Source organism: Vidua macroura, unplaced genomic scaffold (assembly GCF_024509145.1).
Source record: "Vidua macroura isolate BioBank_ID:100142 unplaced genomic scaffold, ASM2450914v1 whyUn_scaffold_243, whole genome shotgun sequence".
Classification (NCBI taxonomy): domain Eukaryota; kingdom Metazoa; phylum Chordata; class Aves; order Passeriformes; family Viduidae; genus Vidua; species Vidua macroura.
This window is the reverse complement of record NW_026530607.1, coordinates 13561-35621: the sequence shown is the minus strand read 5'-3', so window position 1 is coordinate 35621 and position 22061 is coordinate 13561. Positions and strand designations below refer to the sequence as shown.

General features: G+C 63.5%; 2 protein-coding genes across 2 annotated transcripts; one reads left to right on the top strand and one right to left on the bottom strand.

Moving 5' to 3' along the window:
• Positions 1-27: 27 nt before the first annotated feature.
• LOC128802989 (probable E3 ubiquitin-protein ligase DTX3) lies at positions 28-5689 on the top strand. The gene is given in 6 exon segments (XM_053969554.1): positions 28-78; positions 970-1032; positions 2900-3117; positions 3119-3553; positions 4548-4765; positions 5120-5689. Coding segments are annotated over 5 exon segments (960 nt in total). The 5' UTR covers positions 28-78; positions 970-1019; the 3' UTR covers positions 5196-5689.
• Positions 5690-7726: 2037 nt separating this feature from the next.
• On the bottom strand, positions 7727-21729 carry LOC128802988 (transcription factor CP2-like). Its single transcript, XM_053969553.1, is given in 16 exon segments — positions 7727-8373; positions 8475-8526; positions 8734-8876; positions 9882-9988; positions 11411-11475; positions 11477-11502; positions 13523-13616; positions 13999-14047; positions 15241-15329; positions 16212-16322; positions 17241-17393; positions 18100-18206; positions 18272-18377; positions 18584-18660; positions 19573-19724; positions 21013-21729. Coding segments are annotated over 16 exon segments (1491 nt in total). The 5' UTR covers positions 21135-21729; the 3' UTR covers positions 7727-8335.
• Between the last annotated feature and the right edge of the window lie 332 nt (positions 21730-22061).

Genomic DNA, 22061 nt, shown 5'->3' with positions numbered 1-22061 from the left:
GTCACGTGAGCGGGCGCGCTGAGGGCGCCCCCCCCCCCCCGCCGGACGCGCCCGCGATGCTGCGCCCGCCCGGGCCCGGTGGGTGCGGGACCCCCGCCGCCCCCGCCGCCCCCCGGCCTCCCCGCCGCGCCCCCCGGCCCCCCCCACAGCCCGCCCTGCCCGCGTCCCCGCGCCCGGGCCCCGCTGCCGCCCGCACCGCAGCGACCGCCCCCCCCCCCTTCCTCCCCGCCCGGGCCCCTCCCCGCGCCTCTCCCCGGGCCTGTCCGTTCCGCTCGGGCCTCGGCGGGACCCCCGGCCCTATCGGGACTCACCGGCCCCACCTCGGGTCTCATCGGGACCCCCTCCCCGGGCCTGTCGTGTCCCCGCCCCGAGGCTCAGCGCGACCCCCGGGCCGCGCTGTCACCGCCGGGCCCGTCCGTCCGCCCGGGCCTCCTCGGGACCCCCGGGCCTGTCCTGCCCTCCCCGGGCCTCATCGGGACCCCCGGGCCTGTCCTGCCCTCCCCGGGCCTCATCGGGACCCCCCAGGCCTGTCCCCCCCACCCATTCCGGCCCCATCCCCCACCCTGCCCCCCCCGCGGAGCCCTCGGGGGGATGGGGGGGATGGGGGGGATGGGGGACACCGGGGGACACCGGGGGGACACCGGGGGGGCAGCGGCGCGTTCAGCCCCCCCGATCCGCGGGGCCCGTCCGCACGGAGCGGTGGCTGGGAAAACATCCCCCGGGGGGCGCTGGGTGGGTCTGGGGGGGCCGGGGACCCCCAGGAGCTGCTGCCCCCCCCCCCCCCAAGGGCTGGCGGGGGGCTGGGGGTGTCGTGGGGTCCCCTGGGGACACGGCGGGGGTGACGGTGCTGTTATTGTAGGGCCACCTGCTCGGGGGGGGGGGGGTCCGGGGGGGTTGGCAGCCCCCAAAGTGGGTCTGGGGGTGGTGGGGGCCGTCTGTAACCCCCCCTTGTCCCCCCGTGTCCCCCAGCCCTGGGCTCGTGGCTGTGCTGATCGCCGCGGCTCCGCTCGTGTCCCCCCATGGGCTCTCCAGGTGGGTGTGGGGGACACCCCGCTCTGGGGACCCCCCCGAGCCTCCGACCCCCCCTCTGCCCGGGCCCTGCCTCGGGGGACCCCCTTTGGGCTGTGGGACCCCCCCCCCCTTGGAGAACCTCCCCCTTCATCCGTGGGACCCCCCCGGGTTCTGGGGACACCCCAACCCCCGCCCCCACCCCCGGGGGTCGCGGCGTGGTGACCCCCCCGGGGTGCCCCAGGTTCGGGGGTCGGGGACAGCTTTAACCCTTGGGGTGGCACCTTGGGAGGGTGAGCGTCCCCCGGGGGGGGGCAGGGGCCCCCTCAGGACCCCCCCCCCGGTGCCATGTCCGGGCTCTGGGCAGTCTGGGGGGGTCCCGAAGTGCCCAGACTCGGAGGGGTTTGGGGGATCATGGTCAGGGTTTTGGGGTGACCCACAGTTCCCAGGCTCTGGGGTCTTGAAGTGTCCATGGCCAGGCTCAGAGGATTTTGGGGGTCCATGGCCAGTGCCAGAGGGGTTTTGGGGGGGTCCATGCCCAGGCTCAGGTTTGGGGGGGGGTCTATGCCCAGGCACTGAGAGGTTTTGGGGGTCCGTGCCCAGGCTCAGAAGTTTTGGGGGTCCATGCTCAGTCTCTGGGAGCTTTTTGGGGTCCATATCCTGTCTCAGAGGATTTTGGGGGTCCATGCCCAGTGCCAGAGGGGTTTTGGGGGTCCATGCCCAGGCTCAGAGAGGTTTGGGTGGTCTATGCCCAGTCTCAGAGGATTTTGGGGGTCCATGCCCAGTCTCAGAGGGGCTTGGGGGTCCATGCCCAGTCTCAGGCTTTGAAGGTCCCATGCCCAGATTTTGGGGTTCACAGTGTCCCACGGCCAGCCCTTGATGGTTTTGGGGTGTCCCCCCCGTGTTTGTCCTGTCAAGGATGTTGGGGTGTGTGGGGGCCACCAGGTGGTGGTGCCAGTGGGGGTCCGGTCCCTGGGGGTTTTGGGGGTCCCGTGCCCAGTCCCTGGCAGTTTTTGGGTCCCCCAGTGTCGTTCATGCTGCCAGGGATGTCGGGGTGCAGGGGGGGCCACCAAGAGCCGGGTGAGGGTGACGGTGGGGTCCAGGCTCAGAAGGTTTTGGGGGGTCCATCTCCATCCCCTGCTGCTTTGGGGTGTCCCTGGGTGCTGGGGAGGGCTGTGCCCAGCCTGGCAGTTTTGGGGTGTCCCCGCGGCGTCGTTTGTGCTGTCGAGGATGTCGGGGTGTGGGGGCCCCACCAGGAGTTGGGTGACGGTGCCAGCAGGGGCTGGTCCCTGGGGATGTGCCCAGCCCTGGTGTTTTGGGGTGTCCATGGGTGTTTTGGGGTGTCTGTGCCCAGCCCCGGGTGTTTTGGGCTGCCCATGGGTGTTTTGGGGTGACCGTGGGTGTTTTGGGGTCCGTGCCCAGGCCCTGATGTTTTGGGGTGTCCGTGTTTTGGGGTCTGTGCCCAGCCCTGGATGTTTTGGGGTGTCCGTGCTTAGCCCCGGGTGTTTTGTGGTCTGTGTGCAACCTCATGATGTTTTGAGGTGCCCATGGACGTTCTGGGGTGCCCATGGATGTTCTGGGGTGCCCATGGGTGTTCTGGGTGTCCGTGCCCAGCCCCGCATGTTCTGGGGTGCCCCCGGCTGCTTTGGGGTGTCCAGGGGTGTTTTGGGGCGCCCCCGGTGCTTTGGGGCGCCCCTGGGTGTTTTGGGGTACCCCCGGTGCTTTGGGGCGCCCCTGGGTGTTTTGGGGTGCCCGCGGGTGCTTTGGGGTGCCCCCGGGTGTTTTGGGGCGCCCCCGGGTGCTTTGGGGTGTCCAGGGGTGCTTTGGGGTGCCCGTGCTCCCTGCCGGGCGCTCGGGGGCCGTGTCCTGACGCGGGGGGCTGTCCCCGCAGTGTCCTTCGTGCTCTCGAGGATGTCGGGGTGCGGGGGCCCGGCCAAGAGCCGGGTGACGGTGCCGAAGCGCGTGTGGGAGTTCGTGACGCGGGAGCGCGCGGCGCGCCTGGCGCTGCTGGCGCAGGAGGCGCGGGTGCGGATCCTGGTGGACGGCGAGACCCCCGAGCTGTACGTGCTGCAGCTCTGCGCGACCCCCCCGGGGCCCCCCCGGCGGCGCGGGGCTCTGCCCGGCCCGCAAGGCGCTCAAGGCGCTGCTCAAGGAGACGGAGAAGGAGCTGAAGAAGCGCAGCCAGCGGCACGGCGAGGTGCTGGGGGCCCGCCCGGAGCCCCCCGCGGGCGCCGCCGGCTCCCCCGGCGCCGGCCCGGCGCGGGACGAGGAGCCGGAGCGGCAGTGCCCGATCTGCCTGGGCGAGATGCGCGGGCCGCGCACGCTGGAGCGCTGCCGGCACTCGTTCTGCGGGGAGTGCATCGCGCGGGCGCTGCAGGTGCGCTCCGCCTGCCCCGTCTGCGGCCGCTTCTACGGGCAGCTGGTGGGCAACCAGCCCCCCGACGGGCGCATGCTGGTCACCCGCGACGCCGCGCTGCCCCTGCCGGGCTACGAGGCCTTCGGCACCATCATCATCCAGTACGTCTTCCCGCCCGGCGTGCAGGGGGTGAGTGCGGGCGCGGGCCGGGCGGGCACGGGGGAGGGGTCTCCCGTGCTGCTGGGTGTTCCCAAATCCCGTGGGGTGGGCCTGGCCCAGCCCTGTGCCCCCGGTGGGGGCCCCTTGGTGCCCCAGGTTCAGCTCCGTGCCCCCCATGCCCCTGCTTGTCCCCAAATCCTGCTGCGTGTCCCCAGCATGCCTGGGTGCTCCAAAACCCCAACCCGAGTGTCCTTGGTTGCCCCAAATGCTCCCAGTCCACCTCTGTGTCCCCAGCACCCCTGGGTGCCCCACGTCCTGATGAGTGCACCCATCCACAGTCTGTGGCCCTGGCACCCCTGGGTGTCCCCAAATCCTGTTGGGTGGCCTGGCACGGCACCGTGTCCCCGGCACCCTCGAGTCCTGATGGATGGCCCTGGGTGTCCCCAAATAGCCCTGGCCCAGCTCTGTGCCCCCCATGCCCCTGGGTGCCCCCAAACCCTGCTGGGTGTACCCACACATCCGGGCAGGTGTCCCTGGGTGTTCCCAAACCCTTTTGGGTGTTGCTGACACCCCTGGTGTCCCCAAATGCCCCTGTGTCCCTAACACCCCTGGCTGCTCCCAACACCCCTGGGTACCCCAAACTCTGCTGGGTGCCCCCAGCCTGTGCCCCCAGCCCTGATCCCCATCCCTCCCATCCCTCCTCTCCCTCCATCCCTTGCCCCTGGCCCCCCGGGCAGGTGAAGTATCCCCAGCCCTTTCCCCTGTCCCTCTGTCCCCCTGTCCTCCTGTCCCCTTGTCCTCTGTCCCATTGTCTGCTGTCCCCCTGTCACCTGTCCCCCGCCCCGTGCAGGTGGAGCACCCAAACCTGTGGTGTCCCCACACCTGTGCCCCTGTCCCTGTCCCCCACCCCGTGCAGGGGTGCGGTACCTGGGCACCACTTGGGCACTGACACCTGTGCCCTGTCCCTGCCCCCCTCACCTGTGCCCTGTCCCTGCCCCCCTCACCTGTGCCCCGCCCCGGGCAGGTGGAGCACCCGAACCCGGGCGTGCGGTACCCGGGCACCACGCGCGTGGCGTACCTGCCCGACTGCCCCGAGGGGAACAAGGTGCTGGGGCTGTTCCGCAAGGCCTTCGCCCAGCGCCTCACCTTCACCGTGGGCACCTCGCTGACCACCGGCCGTGCCAACGTCATCACCTGGAACGACATCCACCACAAGACCAACTGCACCGGCGGGCCCCAGCTGTGCGGGGGGCACCTGGGGGGCACCTGGGGGCACCTGGGAGCACCTGGGGGGCACCTGTGGGGTTGGGGGACAACATCCACCATGAGACTGACTGCAGCCAGCTGTGTCGGGGGGGTGTGGGGGCACCTGGGGGGGCTGATGGGCACCCGTGGACATGGGGGGGGCACCTGGGAGGGCACCTGAGGGCTTGGGGAGCAACATCCACCACATCCAGCACCAGCTGTGGGGGGAAGGGGGACCGGGGGGCACTGGGGGAGCACCGGGGATGTGGGGGGGCGGGGAGGGAGGATGGCTGAGGGGAGAGCACCTGGCAGGGGGGGCACGGCCTGACTCACTCCCCCCTCTGCCCCCAGGTTCGGGTACCCCGACCCCACGTACCTCGCCCGGGTGCAGGAGGAGCTGCGGGCCAAGGGCATCACCGAGGACTGAGCGGGGGGACAGGGACCCCCCCCGGCCAGGGGGACCCTCCCATGCACCGGGACCCCCCCCAGGATCACCCCGGGCAGCAAGGACCCCCCCAGACCCTCCCTGGGCAGCGGGACCCCCAGGCAGGGGGATCCCCCCACACAAGGGGACCCCCCGGGGCAGGAGGAGCACCCCCCTGGGCAGAGGGATCCCCCATTCAATGGGACCCCCCGTGCGGGGGGATCCCCCCGTACACCCCTGAGCAGGGGCACCCCCCGGCCCCCCTGGCTGGCAGTGGGGGGCACAAGGAGGGGGCCAGGCCCCCCCAGGGGGGCTGGTGCCAGCCAGCCCCCGCAGCACGGACAGACGGACCCCTGTACATACCCCTGACCCCCAGGACAGACAGGGGGATCCCTGCCCCCCCAAGCCCCGGGGGGGTCCCACCCTCGGGGGGGGTTATTTATTTTTTATTTCCCCCCCAGGTCTGTAACTTTGATCCAATAAAAATATGCAATGGATTGAGGGGGGCCTGGGGCAGTGGGGGGCACCATGAGCTCTGGGAGTCACAGGGTGGGGACAGGGCTGGGGACAGGAGACGTGGGATTTTGGGATGGGACATGGGGATGGACATCCGTCAGGACAATGGATGGACGTGGGGACATCGGCCTGGGACGGGATGGAAACATTGGGGTGGGGACCTGGGGCTCTGTGCGTGGGACTTTGGGGTGGGACTTTGGGGTGGGGTCCCCCATGTGTGATGGGGACACTGGGCCGGGACCTGAGCTGGGCACAGTGGGATGAGAGACCAGGCTGGGACACTGGTCTGGGAAATCAGGGTGAAAACATTGGGATTTTGGGGTGTGGGCACTGGGCTGGAGCCTGCGGTCAGGGGGATTTTGGGTTGCGACAACACGGAACCATGGAGTGGTCTGGGTTAGGAGGGACCCTAAAACCCAACAGTTCCCCATCTCCCCAGTCCAGCCCCGTGTCCCTCTCCCCAGTCTGTCCCAGTGTCCCTCTCCCCAGTCTGCCGTGAGGGAGGATGGAATGAGCCTTGGACGCTGCACCCCAGCACAATCCAGGCCTGGGAAACGTGAGCTGCCATGGGGCAGGGCCGAGGTGAAGCCCCAGTGCCCTGGGGACAGGGATCGCAGGGTGGGGATCGCAGGGTGGGGATCGCAGGGTGGGGATCTCAGGGTGGGGAGTGGCAGCTCAGTGGCATCACAGCGCCCCAAACCCGTGCTGGCAGCGGCCGGAGGCACCCGAGGGCGGCTGGAGATGGAGCTGCGGCTCTCACCCCTGCCTGGACACCGCCCGGGGCCTGCAAAAACAAATCCCGTGGTGACCGGGCAGTGCTGACAGAACTGAGTGGGACAGTGGCACTCATTTCACGAATGGGCTCGTGGACACCTGGGCCAGAGAGCTCGGGATGGGGTGGGGGTGTCACAGTCCCTGTCAGGCACCAGCCCTGGGAAACCAGAACGGTGCAATGGGCTGCTAAAAACCACCCTGAAGGCAAACCCGGCGACCTTCAGCCGCTGGGGTCCGCAGTCAGTGAAGGTCACCTGGCCAGTGAACACCTGAGGCCGCGCCAGTGGAACCTGCCCTGCCCGGTGCCAGCCCCCAGGGGCTGTAGAAGGGAGCCAAGTCCCGGTGGTGCAAGCCAGGAATGTGTCAGGGAAGAGCTCGGATCAGTCCTGCCTCAAGCAAAGGCAAACCCATCCCTGGGATTGCTTCTGCTCACGGGCCTGGCACTTGGTGGGAGACGCAGAGGACAGGGGGACACAGATGTCCCTGAGGGGCTTTGATTCTGGGCTGAGAAGCGTCTGGAACGTTGAACTGTGCCACGCGGGCTGTGGGTGACACTGCTGTGACTCCCGGGCACCGTGAGCATGGGCTGCCCCAGCTGGGAGCTCTGGGCACAGCCCTGGGGAGAGATCCAGGATGGACACATGGCCAGGCAGGACTGACCGACCCCAGCACACCCCTGGGACAGCCAGGGCCTGTGGAGGTGGAACTGCTGCTGTGTGGATAAACGCAGGTACAGAGGAACACGGGGGGACCCGGGCGGGACGGGGATGGTGCAGAAAAAGAGTGAGTGCAAGGTGTGGGATAGGGAATAGTGTGGATGGTGTAAAATAAAGGATTAGGGTAAGGTTTGGGATAGGGAATGGTGTGGATGGTGTAAAATAAAGGGTGAGTGCAAGGTGTGGGATAGGGAATGGTGTGGATGGTGTAAAATAAAGGGTGAGTGCAAGGTGTGAGATTGGGAATGGTGTGGATGGTGTAAAGTGTGAGTGCAAGGTCATTTTGGGGTAGTTTGGGGGTGATTTTGGGGATTACTTGGGAGTGGTTTTGAGCGACTTTTGTGTGGTTTTGGGAGGTGTTTGGGGTGATTTTAGAGGTGCTGCTCAGTCCTGGGGAAGTTCTGGGGTGATGCTGACCCCCTGCACTGGCCAGACTGTCACAGTTGTCACCTGAGCCAGGACCTGCCTCACCTGGATCCCACCCTGGCTTTATTTAAATCAAATCCTTGGTTTTTATTGCCTTTTTCCTGTTTTTTTGTTTTTTTTTTTTTTTTGCCTGAAACACCTGATGGGCTGAGGCTGGTATTACCTGGAGCACCCAAGTCTGAGGGATCTGGGGATCAACCTCCCACACCTGGGCAGATCCCTCACCTGGACACCTGCCCGGAGCCGCTTCAATCACGTCACATATTCAGCAGAAATAGCCAAATCTTTGCTTTTCTCCCCAAAACACGCAGCAATGTCCCCTCCCCTCCCCCCCACCCCGAGTTATTCCTTTATCCTCCAATTTTCCATAATTAAATCTGGATCTGGAATTCTTGATGACCTTATGAGATCACGTCGCACCTGCACACACCTGGAGGCAACACCTGTCCCAGGTGGGTGAACACCTGGTGCCTCAGAGCTCCAGCAATGGAGCATCCTGTCCATGCCAGGAGTCACCCGTGGCAAGGGCTGCCAGGTGACCACACCTGGGGGCTCTCCAGAGGGTTGCCAGGTGTTCCCTGCGAGGGGGGTGGCCAGGTAACAACACCTGGGGGTGCCCAGATCTCTGCTTGTGTCCTCGTGCTGGGAGTGGAGGGTCTCCAGGTGTGCTGAGAGGCTGCAGGTGCTCCTCACCTGCCCCTCACCTGGCCCCTATTTCAGGATGATGTGGTAGCTGTCGTTGGTTTCGGCTGCAAAGGAAGCCAAGGTCACCCCACAGCAGGTGAGGGAAGGTGGGGTGGGGTGATCTGAGCCAGGTGTGGCCCAGACAGAGCCCCAGGTACTCACACACCTTTCATGGTGTCCAGGACGAAGCAGGATTCATCCTGGAAGTTCTGGATCATCTGAAAAAACCCCAAACAACAAAAATTCAGGGCGTTTTGGGAAGAATTTGGGTTCCAAAGGGCTGGAGGCGCCCAGGTGGGAGCTCAGGTGGGAGCTTTGGAAGCAGCAGCCGAAAATATTTTATTGCTTCCCTGGGCCCTTCCCAACATCTGCCCAGGTGAGCCCAGGTGAGCTGGCAGGCGTGCCCCGGGGCAGGTGGGCGTTACCTCGTCGCTGACCAGCACGTGGATGCCCGTGGGGCCCTGCTTGTAGATGTGCTGGATGTGCTGGGCGGGCACCCGGAACAGCTGTGCCAGCTTCTCGGCCAGCTCGGCCGCCCTCAGCTCCTCCAGGTAAACGGCGTGGTAAACTGCAGGGGAGCACGGCCTCACACCTGCCCAGGTGTGCCCCCGCCGCCAGCCAGGGCTGGGCCCAGCTGTGCTGGGAGCAGGCACCTGCCTGGCGCCGCATCCCGCCTGCCATTTCCACACCTGGCCCCAAAACCCTGCCAGGGGCACCTGAGCAGCAGCACCTGGACCTGCAGGTGGGTTTGATGCCCAGCAGGATGGGAATGCTGAACAAGGAGCCCCTCCCAGGCCTCCCCAGGTGCTGGGTTCTCACAGGTGTTCCCAATTCTGGCTCGGCACAGGTGAGATGCCAACACCTGTGTGCTGGCACAGAGGGAACTCTGCTGGGGGGGGGGGGGGCACTTTTTGGCACCTTGGCCTGAGGGGAGGGGGCACCCCCAGGTGTAGGGAGGGCCCAGGTGAGCTCTGTGCTCACAGGTGGGGACACAGGCCAGGTACAGGTGAGGAGGGATCAGGTAGGGGAGGGGCTCCTGTGAGGGCACAGGTGATCTCAGGAGGGGGGAGGGATGGGGCCACTGGGTGCTGAGCACCTGTGGGCAGGTGCTCTCCTGGAAACGACTGCCAGCACATCCCTGTTTCCTGAACCCCCCAGGTGTGGTCCCAGCTGCCCCAGGTGAGGTCTCTGCTCCCCCAGGTGAGCTCTCTGGTCCCCCAGATGTAGTCCCTGTTCCCCCAGGTGAGCTCCCTGCTCCCCCAGGTGAGGTCCCTGTTCCCCCAGGTGAGGTCCCTGTTCCCCCAGGTGAGCTCCCTGCTCCCCCAGGTGAGGTCCCTGTTCCCCCAGGTGAGGTCTCTGCTTCCCCAGGTGAGGTCCCTGTCCCCCAGGTGAGATCCCAGATTCTCAATCCCCCCCAGGTGAGTTCCCTGCTCCCCCAGGTGAGCTCCCTGCTGCCCCAGGTGAGTTCCCTGTCCCCCAGGTGCGATCCCAGATTCTCAATCCCCCCAGGTGTGGTCCCTGCTCCCCCAGGTGAGTTCCCTGCCCCCCAGGTGAGCTCCCTGCCCCCCCTCACCAAAGAAGGTGCCGCTGCCGCCGTCGCCGTCCTCGTGCTCGTGCTGGGGGTCCCTCACCTGCTGCGACTCCTGGCACACGTAGATGGTCAGGCGGGGCCGCACCATCCTGGGACAGGTGAGGGTCACCTGGCGTTCCCACCCCGCCCAGCCCTCACCTGCCAGGTGTCCCAGGAGGGGCTGGCTGAGCCCATCCCAGAGGAGAGCCCCCGGGGCTGCCTCCACCTGGCTGAGCCCCAGGTGTCCCCTCGGTGAGCCTGGTCAGCATTCCCAGGCACTCCCACCTGGCCACTCTGTCCCTCTCAGCCTCCCGCAGTGCTCAGGTGTGCTAAACCCCGGGGCAGAGCCCTGCGGTTCAGGGCCAGCTGTGGGGAACATCCCCTTTTTGGGAACTTTCCAGGCAGGTCACAGGTGCAGACAGTCCTGGACCACCAGGAACTCCAGTCCTGGATTCTCAAAGTCAAAGAATTCCCAGTTCCTAACTCCCAATTCCTAATTCTCAATCCCTAATTCCCAGTCCCTAATTAATAATTCCTAATTCCCAATTCCTAACTTCCAATTCTCAATCCCTAATCCTAATCCCCAATTCCTAATTCCTAATCCCTAATTCCCAATTCCCAATCCCTAATTCCTAATTCTCAATTCCCAGTTCCTAATTCCCAATTCCTCTCTCCTACCTGGACCTCCTTCCCCAAAGTTCCTCTAAATTCCTGACTCGGATGGGAAAAGGCTGGGCCAGGTGAATCCCAGCCCCCCAGGTGAGTCCCAGCCCCCCAGGTGAGTCCCAGATCCCCCCCAGGTGAGTCCCAGCCCCCCCAGGTGTGTCCCAGCCCCCCAGGTGAGTCCCAGATCCCCCCCAGGTGAGTCCCAGCCCCCCAGGTGAGTCCCAGCCCCCCAGGTGTGTCCCAGCCCCCCAGGTGAGTCCCAGACCCCCCCCCCAGGTGTGTCCCAGCCCCCCAAGTGTGTCCCAGCCCCCCAGGTGAGTCCCAGCCCCCCAGGTGGGTCCCAGCCCCCCAGGTGAGTCCCAGATCCCCCCCAGGTGTGTCCCAGCCCCCCAGGTGTGTCCCAGCCCCCCAGGTGAGTCCCAGCCCCCCAGGTGTGTCCCAGCCCCCCAGGTGTGTCCCAGATCCCCCCCAGGTGTGTCCCAGCCCCCCCAGGTGTGTCCCAGCCCCCCAGGTGAGTCCCAGCCCCCCCCAGGTGTGTCCCAGCCCCCCCAGGTGAGTCCCAGCCCCCCCCCCCAGGTGTGTCCCAGCCCCCCAGGTGAGTCCCAGCCCCCCAGGTGAGTCCCAGCCCCCCAGGTGTGTCCCAGCCCCCCAGGTGTGTCCCAGCCCCCCCAGGTGTGTCCCAGCTCCCCCAGGTGAGTCCCAGACCCCCCCCCCCAGGTGTGTCCCAGCCCCCCAGGTGTGTCCCAGCCCCCCCAGGTGAGTCCCAGCCCCCCAGGTGTGTCCCAGCCCCCCCCCAGGTGTGTCCCAGCCCCCCAGGTGTGTCCCAGCCCCCCAGGTGAGTCCCAGCCCCCCCAGGTGAGTCCCACCTGCCCTTGAGGGCGTTGAAGAGCCGGATGCCGTCGGCGGGGCCGCAGATCTGGATCACGTCCTCCCCGCGTCAGCTTCAGCAGATCTGCCCCTGCCAAAGCCCCAGAGGCACCCAAAATCACCCCAAAATCACCCCAAAATCACCCCAAAAATCACCCCAGAGTCACCCCAAAATTCACCCCAGAGTCACCCCAAAATCACCCCAAAATCACCCCAGAGTCACCCCAAAATCACCCCAAAAATCACCCGAGTCACCCCAAAATCACCCCAGAGTCACCCCAGAGTCACCCCAAAGTCACCCCAAAAATCACCCCAAATTCACCCCAGAGTCACCCCAGAGTCACCCCAAAATCACCCCAGAGTCACCCCAAAATCACCCCAGAGTGACCCCAGAGTGACTCCAGAGTGACCCCAAAATCACCCCAAATTCATCCCAAATTCGCCCCAGATCCACCCCAGATCCGCCCCAACTCCTCCTCTCTTTGCCCAGAACTGGAATTGTTCACCTGCTTTTCCTCAAAATCCTCAAATTCCCTTTGCCAGCTTTGCTTTCCCTCAAATTATCATTTTTGGCTTTGTTTTCCCCAAACCAGTGGTTTTTTTTCAACTTCATTTGTCCTAAAATCAGCGTTTTCCACGTTGGTTTCCACAAAATCCCTATTTTCCAGCTTACTTTTCCCAAAATCCCTATTTTCCAGCTCACTTTTCCCAAAATCCCTATTTTCCAGCTCACTTTTCCCCAACATCATCACTTTTCACCCTTTTTTCACCCTAAATCAACATTTTTCAGCTTCATTTTCACCCAACTCAGCATTTTCCAGCCCGATTTCCCCCAAATTCAACACTTTCCACCCGTTTTCCCCCCACATCAGCAATTTTCAGCTTGGTTAAGCCAAACCCAGCATTTTCCAGCTTCGTTTTCCCCCAGATCAGCGATTTTTGGCTTTATTTTTTTTCCCCAATTTGGCATTTTTCAGCTCAGTCTTCCCCAGAATTGCCATTTTCCAAGTTTGCTTTACCCAAAATCAGCATTTTTTCACCTCTGTTTTCCACAAAACGAGGTTTTCACCTTCATTTTGCATTAATTGCCATTTGCCAGCTTCATTTTTCTAAAAATCAGCATTTCCCAGCCCATTTGTGCCTGAATTCAAGACTTTTTACCTCTATTTTTCCCCAGATTGGCATTTTTAAATTTGTTTTCTTGGCATTTTCAGCTGTTTTCCCCCAAATTCCCATTTTTCGCTTTCGCTGTCCCCAGATCTGCCATTTTCACCTCCTTTTCCCAAACCTGGCATTTTCCCCCAAATCAGCCCCTCTCGTGTCACCTGTGCCAGGTGAGCTGGGGGAGGTGGTGCAGGTGAGGCGTTCGAGTGGGTAAGAAGGGATTTGGGAACGCTCACCTGGCCAGGTGAGGAGAGAGGAGGTGACCCAGCCCAGGTGAGGTGACCCAGCCCAGGTGAGGTGACCCAGCTCAGGAGAGGTGACCTGGCCCAGGTGAGGGCAGGTGACCGAGCCCAGGTGAGGTGACCAGGCCCAGGTGAGCTGACCCAGCCCAGGTGAGGTGACCCAGCCCAGGTGAGGTGACCTGGCCCAGGTGAGGGGAGGTGACCCAGCCCAGGTGAGGGGACCCAGCCCAGGTGAGGTGACCCAGCCCAGGTGAGGGGAGGTGACCCAGCCCAGGTGAGGTGACCCAGCCCAGGTGAGGGGAGGTGACCCAGCCCAGGTGAGCTGACCCAGCCCAGGTGAGGTGACCCAGCCCAGGTGAGCTGACCCAGCCCAGGTGAGCTGACCCAGCCCAGGTGAGGTGACCCAGCCCAGGTGAGCTGACCCAGCCCAGGTGAGGTGACCCAGCCCAGGTGAGGGGAGGTGACCCAGCCCAGGTGAGCTGACCCAGCCCAGGTGAGGTGACCCAGCCCAGGTGAGGTGACCCAGCCCAGGTGAGGGGACCCAGCCCAAGAGAGGTGACCTGGCCCAGGTGAGCTGACCCGGCCCAGGTGAGGTAACCCGGCCCAGGTGAGGTGACCAGGCCCAGGTGAGGTGACCCAGCCCAGCTCAGGAGAGGTGACCCAGCCCAGGTGAGCTGACCCAGCCCAGGTGAGGGCAGAACTCACCTGAGAAGTTCCTGAAGAGCCGTGAGAAGGTGGAGAAGCGGTTGCGGTGCAGCCACTGCTGCGCCTCCTGCGGGGTCCAGGTGGGCAGCAGCGTCTGGGGGGGACATGGGGGGACACAGGTGCTGCCAGGTGACCTGCCTGACCACGTCAGGTGTTTGCAGTCAGGCAGGGGCACAGGTGAGCTCAGGTGAGCTCAGGGTGGGTCAGCACAGGTGGGAATTGAACCCCTGAGCAGGTGGGATGAGGTGACGACCTCAGAGGTGACCTGGAAGCGTTTCCAGGTGATGTGGAAGTGTTTCTGCTGAGGCACAGGTGAGCTCAGGTGAGCTCAGGTGAGCTCAGGGTGGGTCAGCAAGGTGGGAATTCCCCCCCAGGTGGGGACAGCGGGGCGTGGCCTCCCAGGTGTCTGCAGACGGCCCGAAGGGTTTGTGGAAGCCCCCAGGTGTACCTGGGCAGGTACCTGGGCAGGTACTTACGTCAGCCAGGGGCGCGGGGGGGTCGGGCTGGTGGCTCGGGGACCCGCTGCTGGGGACAGAGGGACACGGGTCACTGGGACACTGGGACATGGGATACTGGGATACTGGGATACTGGGACACTGGGATACTGGGACATGGGTCACTGGGACACTGGGATACTGGGAACACTGGGAACACTGGGACACTGGGAACACTGGGATACTGGGACATGGGTCACTGGGATACTGGGATACTGGGAACACTGGGACACGGGTCACTGGGACACTGGGACACTGGGGACATGGGATACTGGGATACTGGGATACTGGGAACACTGGGACACGGGTCACTGGGACACTGGGAACACTGGGACACTGGGACACTGGGATACTGGGACATGGGTCACTGGGATACTGGGACATGGGATACTGGGAACACTGGGACATGGGACACTGGGATACTGGGACATGGGATACTGGGAACACTGGGACACTGGGACATGGGACACTGGGACATGGGTCACTGGGATACTGGGATACTGGGAACACTGGGACACTGGGTCACTGGGATACTGGGGGCATTCTAACTGGGCACTGGGATCACTGGACATTGGGATCACTGCCACACTGGGATACCTGTCCCAGTGGGTACTGGGGTCACTGGGGGCACTGTCCCAGTGGGACACTGGTGCCACTGTCACTGGATGGCACTGGGGTGATACTGGGGTCACTGGGATGGCACTGGGGTGCCACTGGGATGGCACTGGTGTCACTGGGATGGCACTGGGGTGATACTGGGGTCACTGGGATGGCACTGGGTTTACTGGGATGGCATCAGGATGGCACTGGGTCACTGGGATGGCACTGGGATGGCACTGGGGTGTCACTGGGATGGCACTGGGGTGTCACTGGTGCCACCACCCCCAGTCCCAGTACTCCCAGTGCTCCCAGTGCTCCCAGCACTCCCAGTGCTCCCAGTGCTCCCAGCACTCCCAGTGCTCCCAGTGCTCCCAGTGCTCCCAGCACTCCCAGTACTCCCAGTGCTCCCAGTACTCCCAGTGCTCCCAGCACTCCCAGTACTCCCAGTGCTCCCAGTGCTCCCAGTGCTCCCAGCACTCCCAGTGCTCCCAGTGCTCCCAGTGCTCCCAGCACTCCCAGTGCTCCCAGTGCTCCCAGCACTCCCAGTGCTCCCAGCACTCCCAGTACTCCCAGTGCTCCCAGTACTCCCAGTGCTCCCAGCACTCCCAGGTTCCCGGCACTCACCCGTCCCCGATGGAGAAGCTGCTGTGGGAGCTGTTGAAGCCGGGGGACGGCGCGTTGGGCACGTAGGTGACCTCGGGCCAGGGCGAGCACTGCGGGCACGCCAGGTGAGCTCAGGGCTGCCTGGGCCGTACCTGCACACACCTGCACACACCTGGGACTGCACCTGCACACACCTGCAACCATGCACACACCTGGGACTGCACCTGCACACACCTGCACACACCTGCACACACCTGGGACTACACCTGCACACACCTGGAACCATGCACACACCTGGGACTGCACCTGCACACACCTGTACACACCTGGAACCATGCACACACCTGGGACTGCACCTGCACACACCTGTACACACCTGCACACACCTGGGACTGCACCTGCACACACCTGGAACCACGCACACACCTGGGACTGCACCTGCACACACCTGGAACCATGCACACATCTGTACACACCTGCACACACCTGGGCACACCTGGAACCATGCACACACCTGTACGCACCTGCACACACCTGGGACTGCACCTGCACACACCTGGGACTGCACCTGCACTACACACACACCCCTGCACACATCTGGTCTACATCTGCACACACCTGAACTGCACACACACACCTGCACACACCTGGTCTACACCTGCACACACCTGGGCTGCACCTGCACACACCTGCACTGCATACATACCCCCCCCACACACACATGGGACTGTACCTGCACACACCTGGGACTGTACCTGCACACAGCTGCAATAAACACACACATCTGCACACACCTGGACCCACACATACCTCCATCCCCACACACCTGGCCCTGCACACACCTGCCCAGCTCAGTCAGTAATGTCCCCAGAGCCCTTCTGCAGGTACAAAAGCACCTTCTCTTTTGCCGGGCAGGTGTGAACACCTTGAGCCAAGCTCTCCGAGCAGCAGGGCCCTGCTCCCTGGCAGGCAGGTGAGGCAGGTGAGCTCACCTCGGTGAGGATGGTGGTCTCGTAGGAGGGCTGGTACTTCTCCTTCTCGTGGGGCGTTCGCTTCTCCATCTTCTCCCGATCCGTCTTCTGCTTCCGGTCGGCTCCTTTGGGCTGGAAGGGACAGCCAGCACAGGTGTGTGGGCACTCAGGTGGCACAGGTGACTCAGCCCTCTTGGGAAAAGGAGTCTGGGGAGAAGCTTGACCTGAGGGCCTCTGCAGGGACAGGGGTGTGAGCACCTGGAGACACCTGTAACACCTGAACACACCTGTAACACCTGAACACACCTGTAACACCTGAACACACCTGTAACACCTGGAGACACCTGTAACACCTGAACACACCTGTAACCCCCTGGAGACACCTGTAACGCCCTGGAGACACCTGTAACACCTGAACACACCTGTAACTCCCTGAATACACCTGTAACCACTCTGCACACACCTGTAACCCCTGAAAACACCTGAGTTGTGTCTTCTGCATCAGCCACGTGGGAGATGGGATTCTGGGGGGACAAACTGCACCTGGACACGAGGTCACAGGAGTGGCCTTGACTTTACCACACCTTGAACACCTGGGCCCCTTCTCCCCCCAAAATGGGGGGGTTCACTCAAATCCCATGGGGAGCACAGACGTGGAACCTCCACAGGTATCCAGGTGTTCCCCTCGGCAGATCCCTGAAGAAATTCCCTTAAACGTGGCCGTACCTGCACTCACAGGTGAGGGAATTTGGCCCAAGTGGACCAGGGGAGGGCAGAGCAGGACCCCAAACGCCCCTGACCCCCCGAGGTGAGCAGGTGAGGAAAGAGGAGCCAAGGTGAGATTCTGGAGGTGCTGCAGGTGGGACGGAGTCACGGGCACCCCGAGGTGTGACCACAGTGGGAACGACCCCTCCCTGCACCTGCGCCACCTGCGCCACCAGGCTGGGGCTGTCACTCCTAAAGGTGGGAGGTTCTGGAGGCACCGGCAGCCCCCAGGACAAACTGGGACAGACCCCCAGGTGAGCCCAGGTGGGAGGGGCCAGCAGGTACCTTGAACACCTTGATCTGGCAGCTGGCGGAGTGCAGGTGCTCCGTGTACTCCCCGCTCTCGTTCTCCCTGAAGGTGTCGATCTGCACGCGGAAGGGAACGCCCTTCTCCCCGCCGTGCTTGCGCAGCGTGAACTCCGTGCTGATGCAGTGCACCTGGGGACAGGTGAGCTTCCTGTGGGACCGCTGCCCTGGGACAGAGCCCACCTGTCCTCACCTGGGTGAGGGACAGAGCCCACCTGTCCTCACCTGGGTGTGGGACTGAGCCCACCTGTCCTCACCTGGGTGTGGGACAGAGCCCACCTGTCCTCACCTGGGTGAGGGACAGAGCCCACCTGTCCTCACCTGGATGAGGGACTGAGCCCACCTGTCCTCACCTGGGTGTGGGACAGAGCCCACCTGTCCTCACCTGGGTGTGGGACAGAGCCCACCTGTCCTCACCGGGCTGTAGGACAGAGCCCACCTGTCCTCACCTGGATGAGGGACTGAGCCCACCTGTCCTCACCTGGGTGTGGGACTGAGCCCACCTGTCCCACACCTGGATGTGAGGCATTGCCCACCTGTCCTCACCGGGCTGTAGGACAGAGCCCACCTTGTCCTCACCTGGGTGAGGGACTGAGCCCACCTGTCCCACACCTGGATGTGAGGCATTGCCCACCTGTCCCTCACCTGGCTGTGGGACAGAGCCCACCTGTCCCTCACCTGGATGAGGAACAGAGCCCACCTGTCCTCACCTGGGTGAGGGACAGAGCCCTCCTGTCCTCACCTGGACGTGAGGCATTGCCCACCTGTCCTCACCTGGACGAGGGACAGAGCCCACCTGTCCTCACCTGGATGTGAGGCATTGCCCACCTGTCCTCACCTGGATGAAGACTGACGTCCTCTTGGACGGATCCCACAGGAATTCCACGGTGTTGAGCTGTGTCGGGTTCGCGCGGGGGTCGATGATCCCCACGGACATCGGGATATCTGTGGGGGGGAACAGGTGAGGCCCACCTGGGACCTCCCAGCTGCCCCAGCCAGGTGAGACTCACCTATGTCCAGGATCCTGTCGCCAGGTCTGTTCCACCTCCAGCCCTCCAGCTGCTGGTGCTCCGTGTACTGCAGCCGCCGGTCGTGGAAAACCACCCGGAAGATGCTCTGGGGAAGGGGGGAACGTCACCTGGAGCTGCCCTGGCACACCTGGCCAGATGTGCAGCCCTTCCCTGTGCCAAAAAAGGGGCAAAGGGAACCACGCCCCTCCTCCAAACAGGTATATCTCCCAGCCCCACCCAGCTGCAGGGCCCCGGAGGGCACCTGGCTGGCATGGGCACACCTGGCCAGGGGCACCTGTGCTCTCCGCTCACCTTGACCAGCTTCCCGTTGATCTCGGGCAGCTCCCCGAGTTTCCTGTTGTCCAACATCCGGATCTCGTAGGATTGACCTGGGGGCAGGAGGGCACCTGAGGGTTTTCTGTCACCTGTACCTGTCACCTGAGCTCCTTTTCAGTTGGGGTCCCACCAACCCAGACCTTCCAGTTGTACCTGGAAGCAGCAGGTACAGCCTGAACCTGTAACTGCCATCCTGCAGTGCTGCCCAGCACTGACCTGTACAGACACACCTTATATACACCTGTACAGAGACACCTTACACACAGACACACCTTACACACACCTGTACAGATACACCACACACCTGTACAGATACACCTTACACACACAGATACACCTTACACACACCTGTAATCCTCTGCACACACCTATACAGATACACCTTACGCATACCTGTACAGATACACCTTACACACAGATACACCTTACACACACCTTTACAGAGACACCTTACACACAGATACACCTTACACACACCTGTACGGACACACCTTACACACACAGATACACCTTACACACAGATACACCTTACACACACCTGTACAGGTACACCTTACACACACCTGTACAGATACACCTTACACATACCTGTACAGACACACCTTAAACACACCTATAACCACCCTGCACACACCTGTACAGATACACCTCACACCTGTACAGATACACGTTACACACACAGATAGATACACCTTACACACACCTGTACAGATACACCTTACACACACCTGTACAGGTACACCTTACACACACCTGTATCCACCCTGCACACACCTGTTACCACCTGTAACCTGGTGAACCCCCCAGGTGACTCCTGCTCCACCTGGGCAGAGCACAGCCAGGTGCAGGCACTGCCACCTCCCCAAAACCAGCAATTTCCCCTGGGAGACGCCAACCTCCACGGGCAGAGCCCTCCTGCTCGGGTGCTTCCCAGGGGCACCTGCGCAGGACAGGTGTGGCCTCACCTTGGTTGAGGTAGGTGAGGGTCTCGTCGTGCAGCTTGACGGCGGGGGAGGTGGCGGCGCACAGCACGTACTGGAAGGGCAGCAGCTTGTCCTGGTTCTCCGGGGGCAAGCTGGACTCCTCCTGCTTGAAGATGGGCAGAGCCAGGACGTCGCTGCGGAGACGGGGAGAGAGTCACCTGAGACAGGTGAGCTGGGGCGGGGGGGGTCAGGGATTCCTTCCGTCCAACCTGGCCTTGGCACCTGGAGGAAGAGCCCCACCAGAAAGGTGGCCCTGCCTCTGGAGCCTGCCTGAGCCCAGGGCTCCAGGTGTGCCCTGAGCCTCTGGCCTCAGGTGCTCACCTGGAATACACCTGTGGCCATCTGAATACACCTGTCAGCACCTGGGGCACCCCTGCAAGCACTCCTAATCCTGACTCCAGCCACTACAACAAGCACAATTCCAGCTGTAACTCCAGCTCTGCTCCTTCCCTACTCCAACCACAGCTCCAGCCCAACTGCATCCCAAATCCATCCCAAATCCATCCCGAATCCAACCCGAATCCTTCCCTACTGCATCCCGAATCCATCTCGACAGCATCCTGAATCCATCCTGAATCCATCCCGAATCCTTCCCTACTGCATTCCAACTGCATCCCAAATCCATCCCGAATCCATCCCGAATCCATCCTGAATCCAACCCGAATCCATCCTACAGCATCCTGAATCCATCCTGAATCCATCCCAAATCCTTCCCTACAGCATCCCAAATCCATCCCAAATCCATCCCAGCCCCAAACGCAGCTCGGGGCATTACTTCAGCCGTAATTCCAATTACAACTCTCCCCCAATTCCTTCCCAACTCCTTCCCTACTCCATCCCAGCCCCAGCCCCAATTCCACCCCAACGCCCCCAGTTCCCCCCTTGGTGCCCCGACTTTGGCACGTTCAGGGTTCCCCGTGCCCCTGGCACCCCCTGTCATTCTGGGGACCCCTGGAGATTTTGGGATCCCACAGAGATTCTGGGGACCCCTGGAGATTTTGGGATCCCACAGAGATTCTGGGGACCCCTGGAGATTTTGGGATTCCCCCAGAGATTTTGGGATCCCACCAGAGATTTTGGAGTCTCCACCAGGGATTTGAGATCCCTTATGAAGATCCTGGGGAACCCGCAGGATTCTGGGGACCCCTGGAGATTTTGGGGCTTCCCTTGGAGATTCTGGGGTTTCCCTTGGGGGATCCACGGAGATTCTGGGGTGCCTCTGGATACCCCGGGGTCCCCTCCCGCGTCGGGTACCGGTGCTGAGGCGCTGCCCGACGCCTTCAACCTCCAGCTCATTCTGGGGCTCCCCCGCTCCCTGCACGGCCCCTGCCTTCCCCGGGATGCCAGGTTCGGGGTGCCCTGTCGGTTTCGGGGTGCCCTGTCAGGTTCGGGGTGCCCTGTCAGGTTCGGGGTCCCCGGTACCTCATGCTGTAGGCGCCGGCGCCGAGCTCCTGCCCGATGCCCGAGAGGCTGGCGTCGAAATCCTGCACCAGCCCCGACTCGATCACCTCGTCCGCCAGCGGCAGCTTCAGCGCCCACGCCATGGCCCCGGGGCACCCCAAAAACGGCTCCCGGCTCACCCCCAAAAACGGGGGGTCCTCAGCGTCACCCCCCGGCAAAGGGGGTCGTCGTGGTCACTCCAAAACCGGGGGGTCTTTGGGACACCCCAAAAATGGGGGAGTCGGGGGCTACTCGGAGGTGGGGGTGTCTTGGGAACACGGCAAAAGTGGGGAGTTGGGGCACCCCCAAACACGCGGGTCCTTGGGGTCACCCCAAAAAGGGGCTTGCAGGGGTCCCCCCAAAAACAGGGGGCCTTGGGGTCACCCCCAAACCGCTGGGCCTCAGGGTCACCCCAAAACAATGTCTTCAGTGTCACCCCAAAAATGGGGTTCCTCAGAGTCACCCCCAACCCAGGGGCTCCTCGGGGCACCCCAACACCTCCCCCTGACTTCTGGGGGTACCAAAGCCCCCCAAGCCTCTTGAGGACCTTCTCTTGCAGTGACTGATTTGGGGACCCCCAAACCCCGCTATCGCAGGCGAATGAACCCCAAAACCCAGGGACACCCCCGAGGCTGCACCCCCGCCCTTGGAGCGCCTCAAAGGGACACCTCGGGGGGACCCCCAAACCCCAAAACCCCTGAGGGGCAGCAATGCCGGGGGGGGGGGGGGGGGCCCGAGTTCTACAGACCGACCCCAAGGGCTGCACCCGGGGGACCCCAAAATCCTGCGCTGCCCTCCAGGGACTGCACCCACGGGGACCACCCCAATCGAGGCCGGGACCCCCAATCCGGGCCGGGACCCCCAATCCAGGCCGGGAACCCCAGTCCAGGCCGGGACCCCCCAATCGAGGCCGGGACCCTCAGTCCAAGCCGGGACCCCCAATCCAAGCCGGGACCCCCAGTCCGTGCCGGGACCCCGCAATCCAGGCCGGGACCCCCCAGTCCGTGCCGGGACCCCCCAATCCAGGCCGG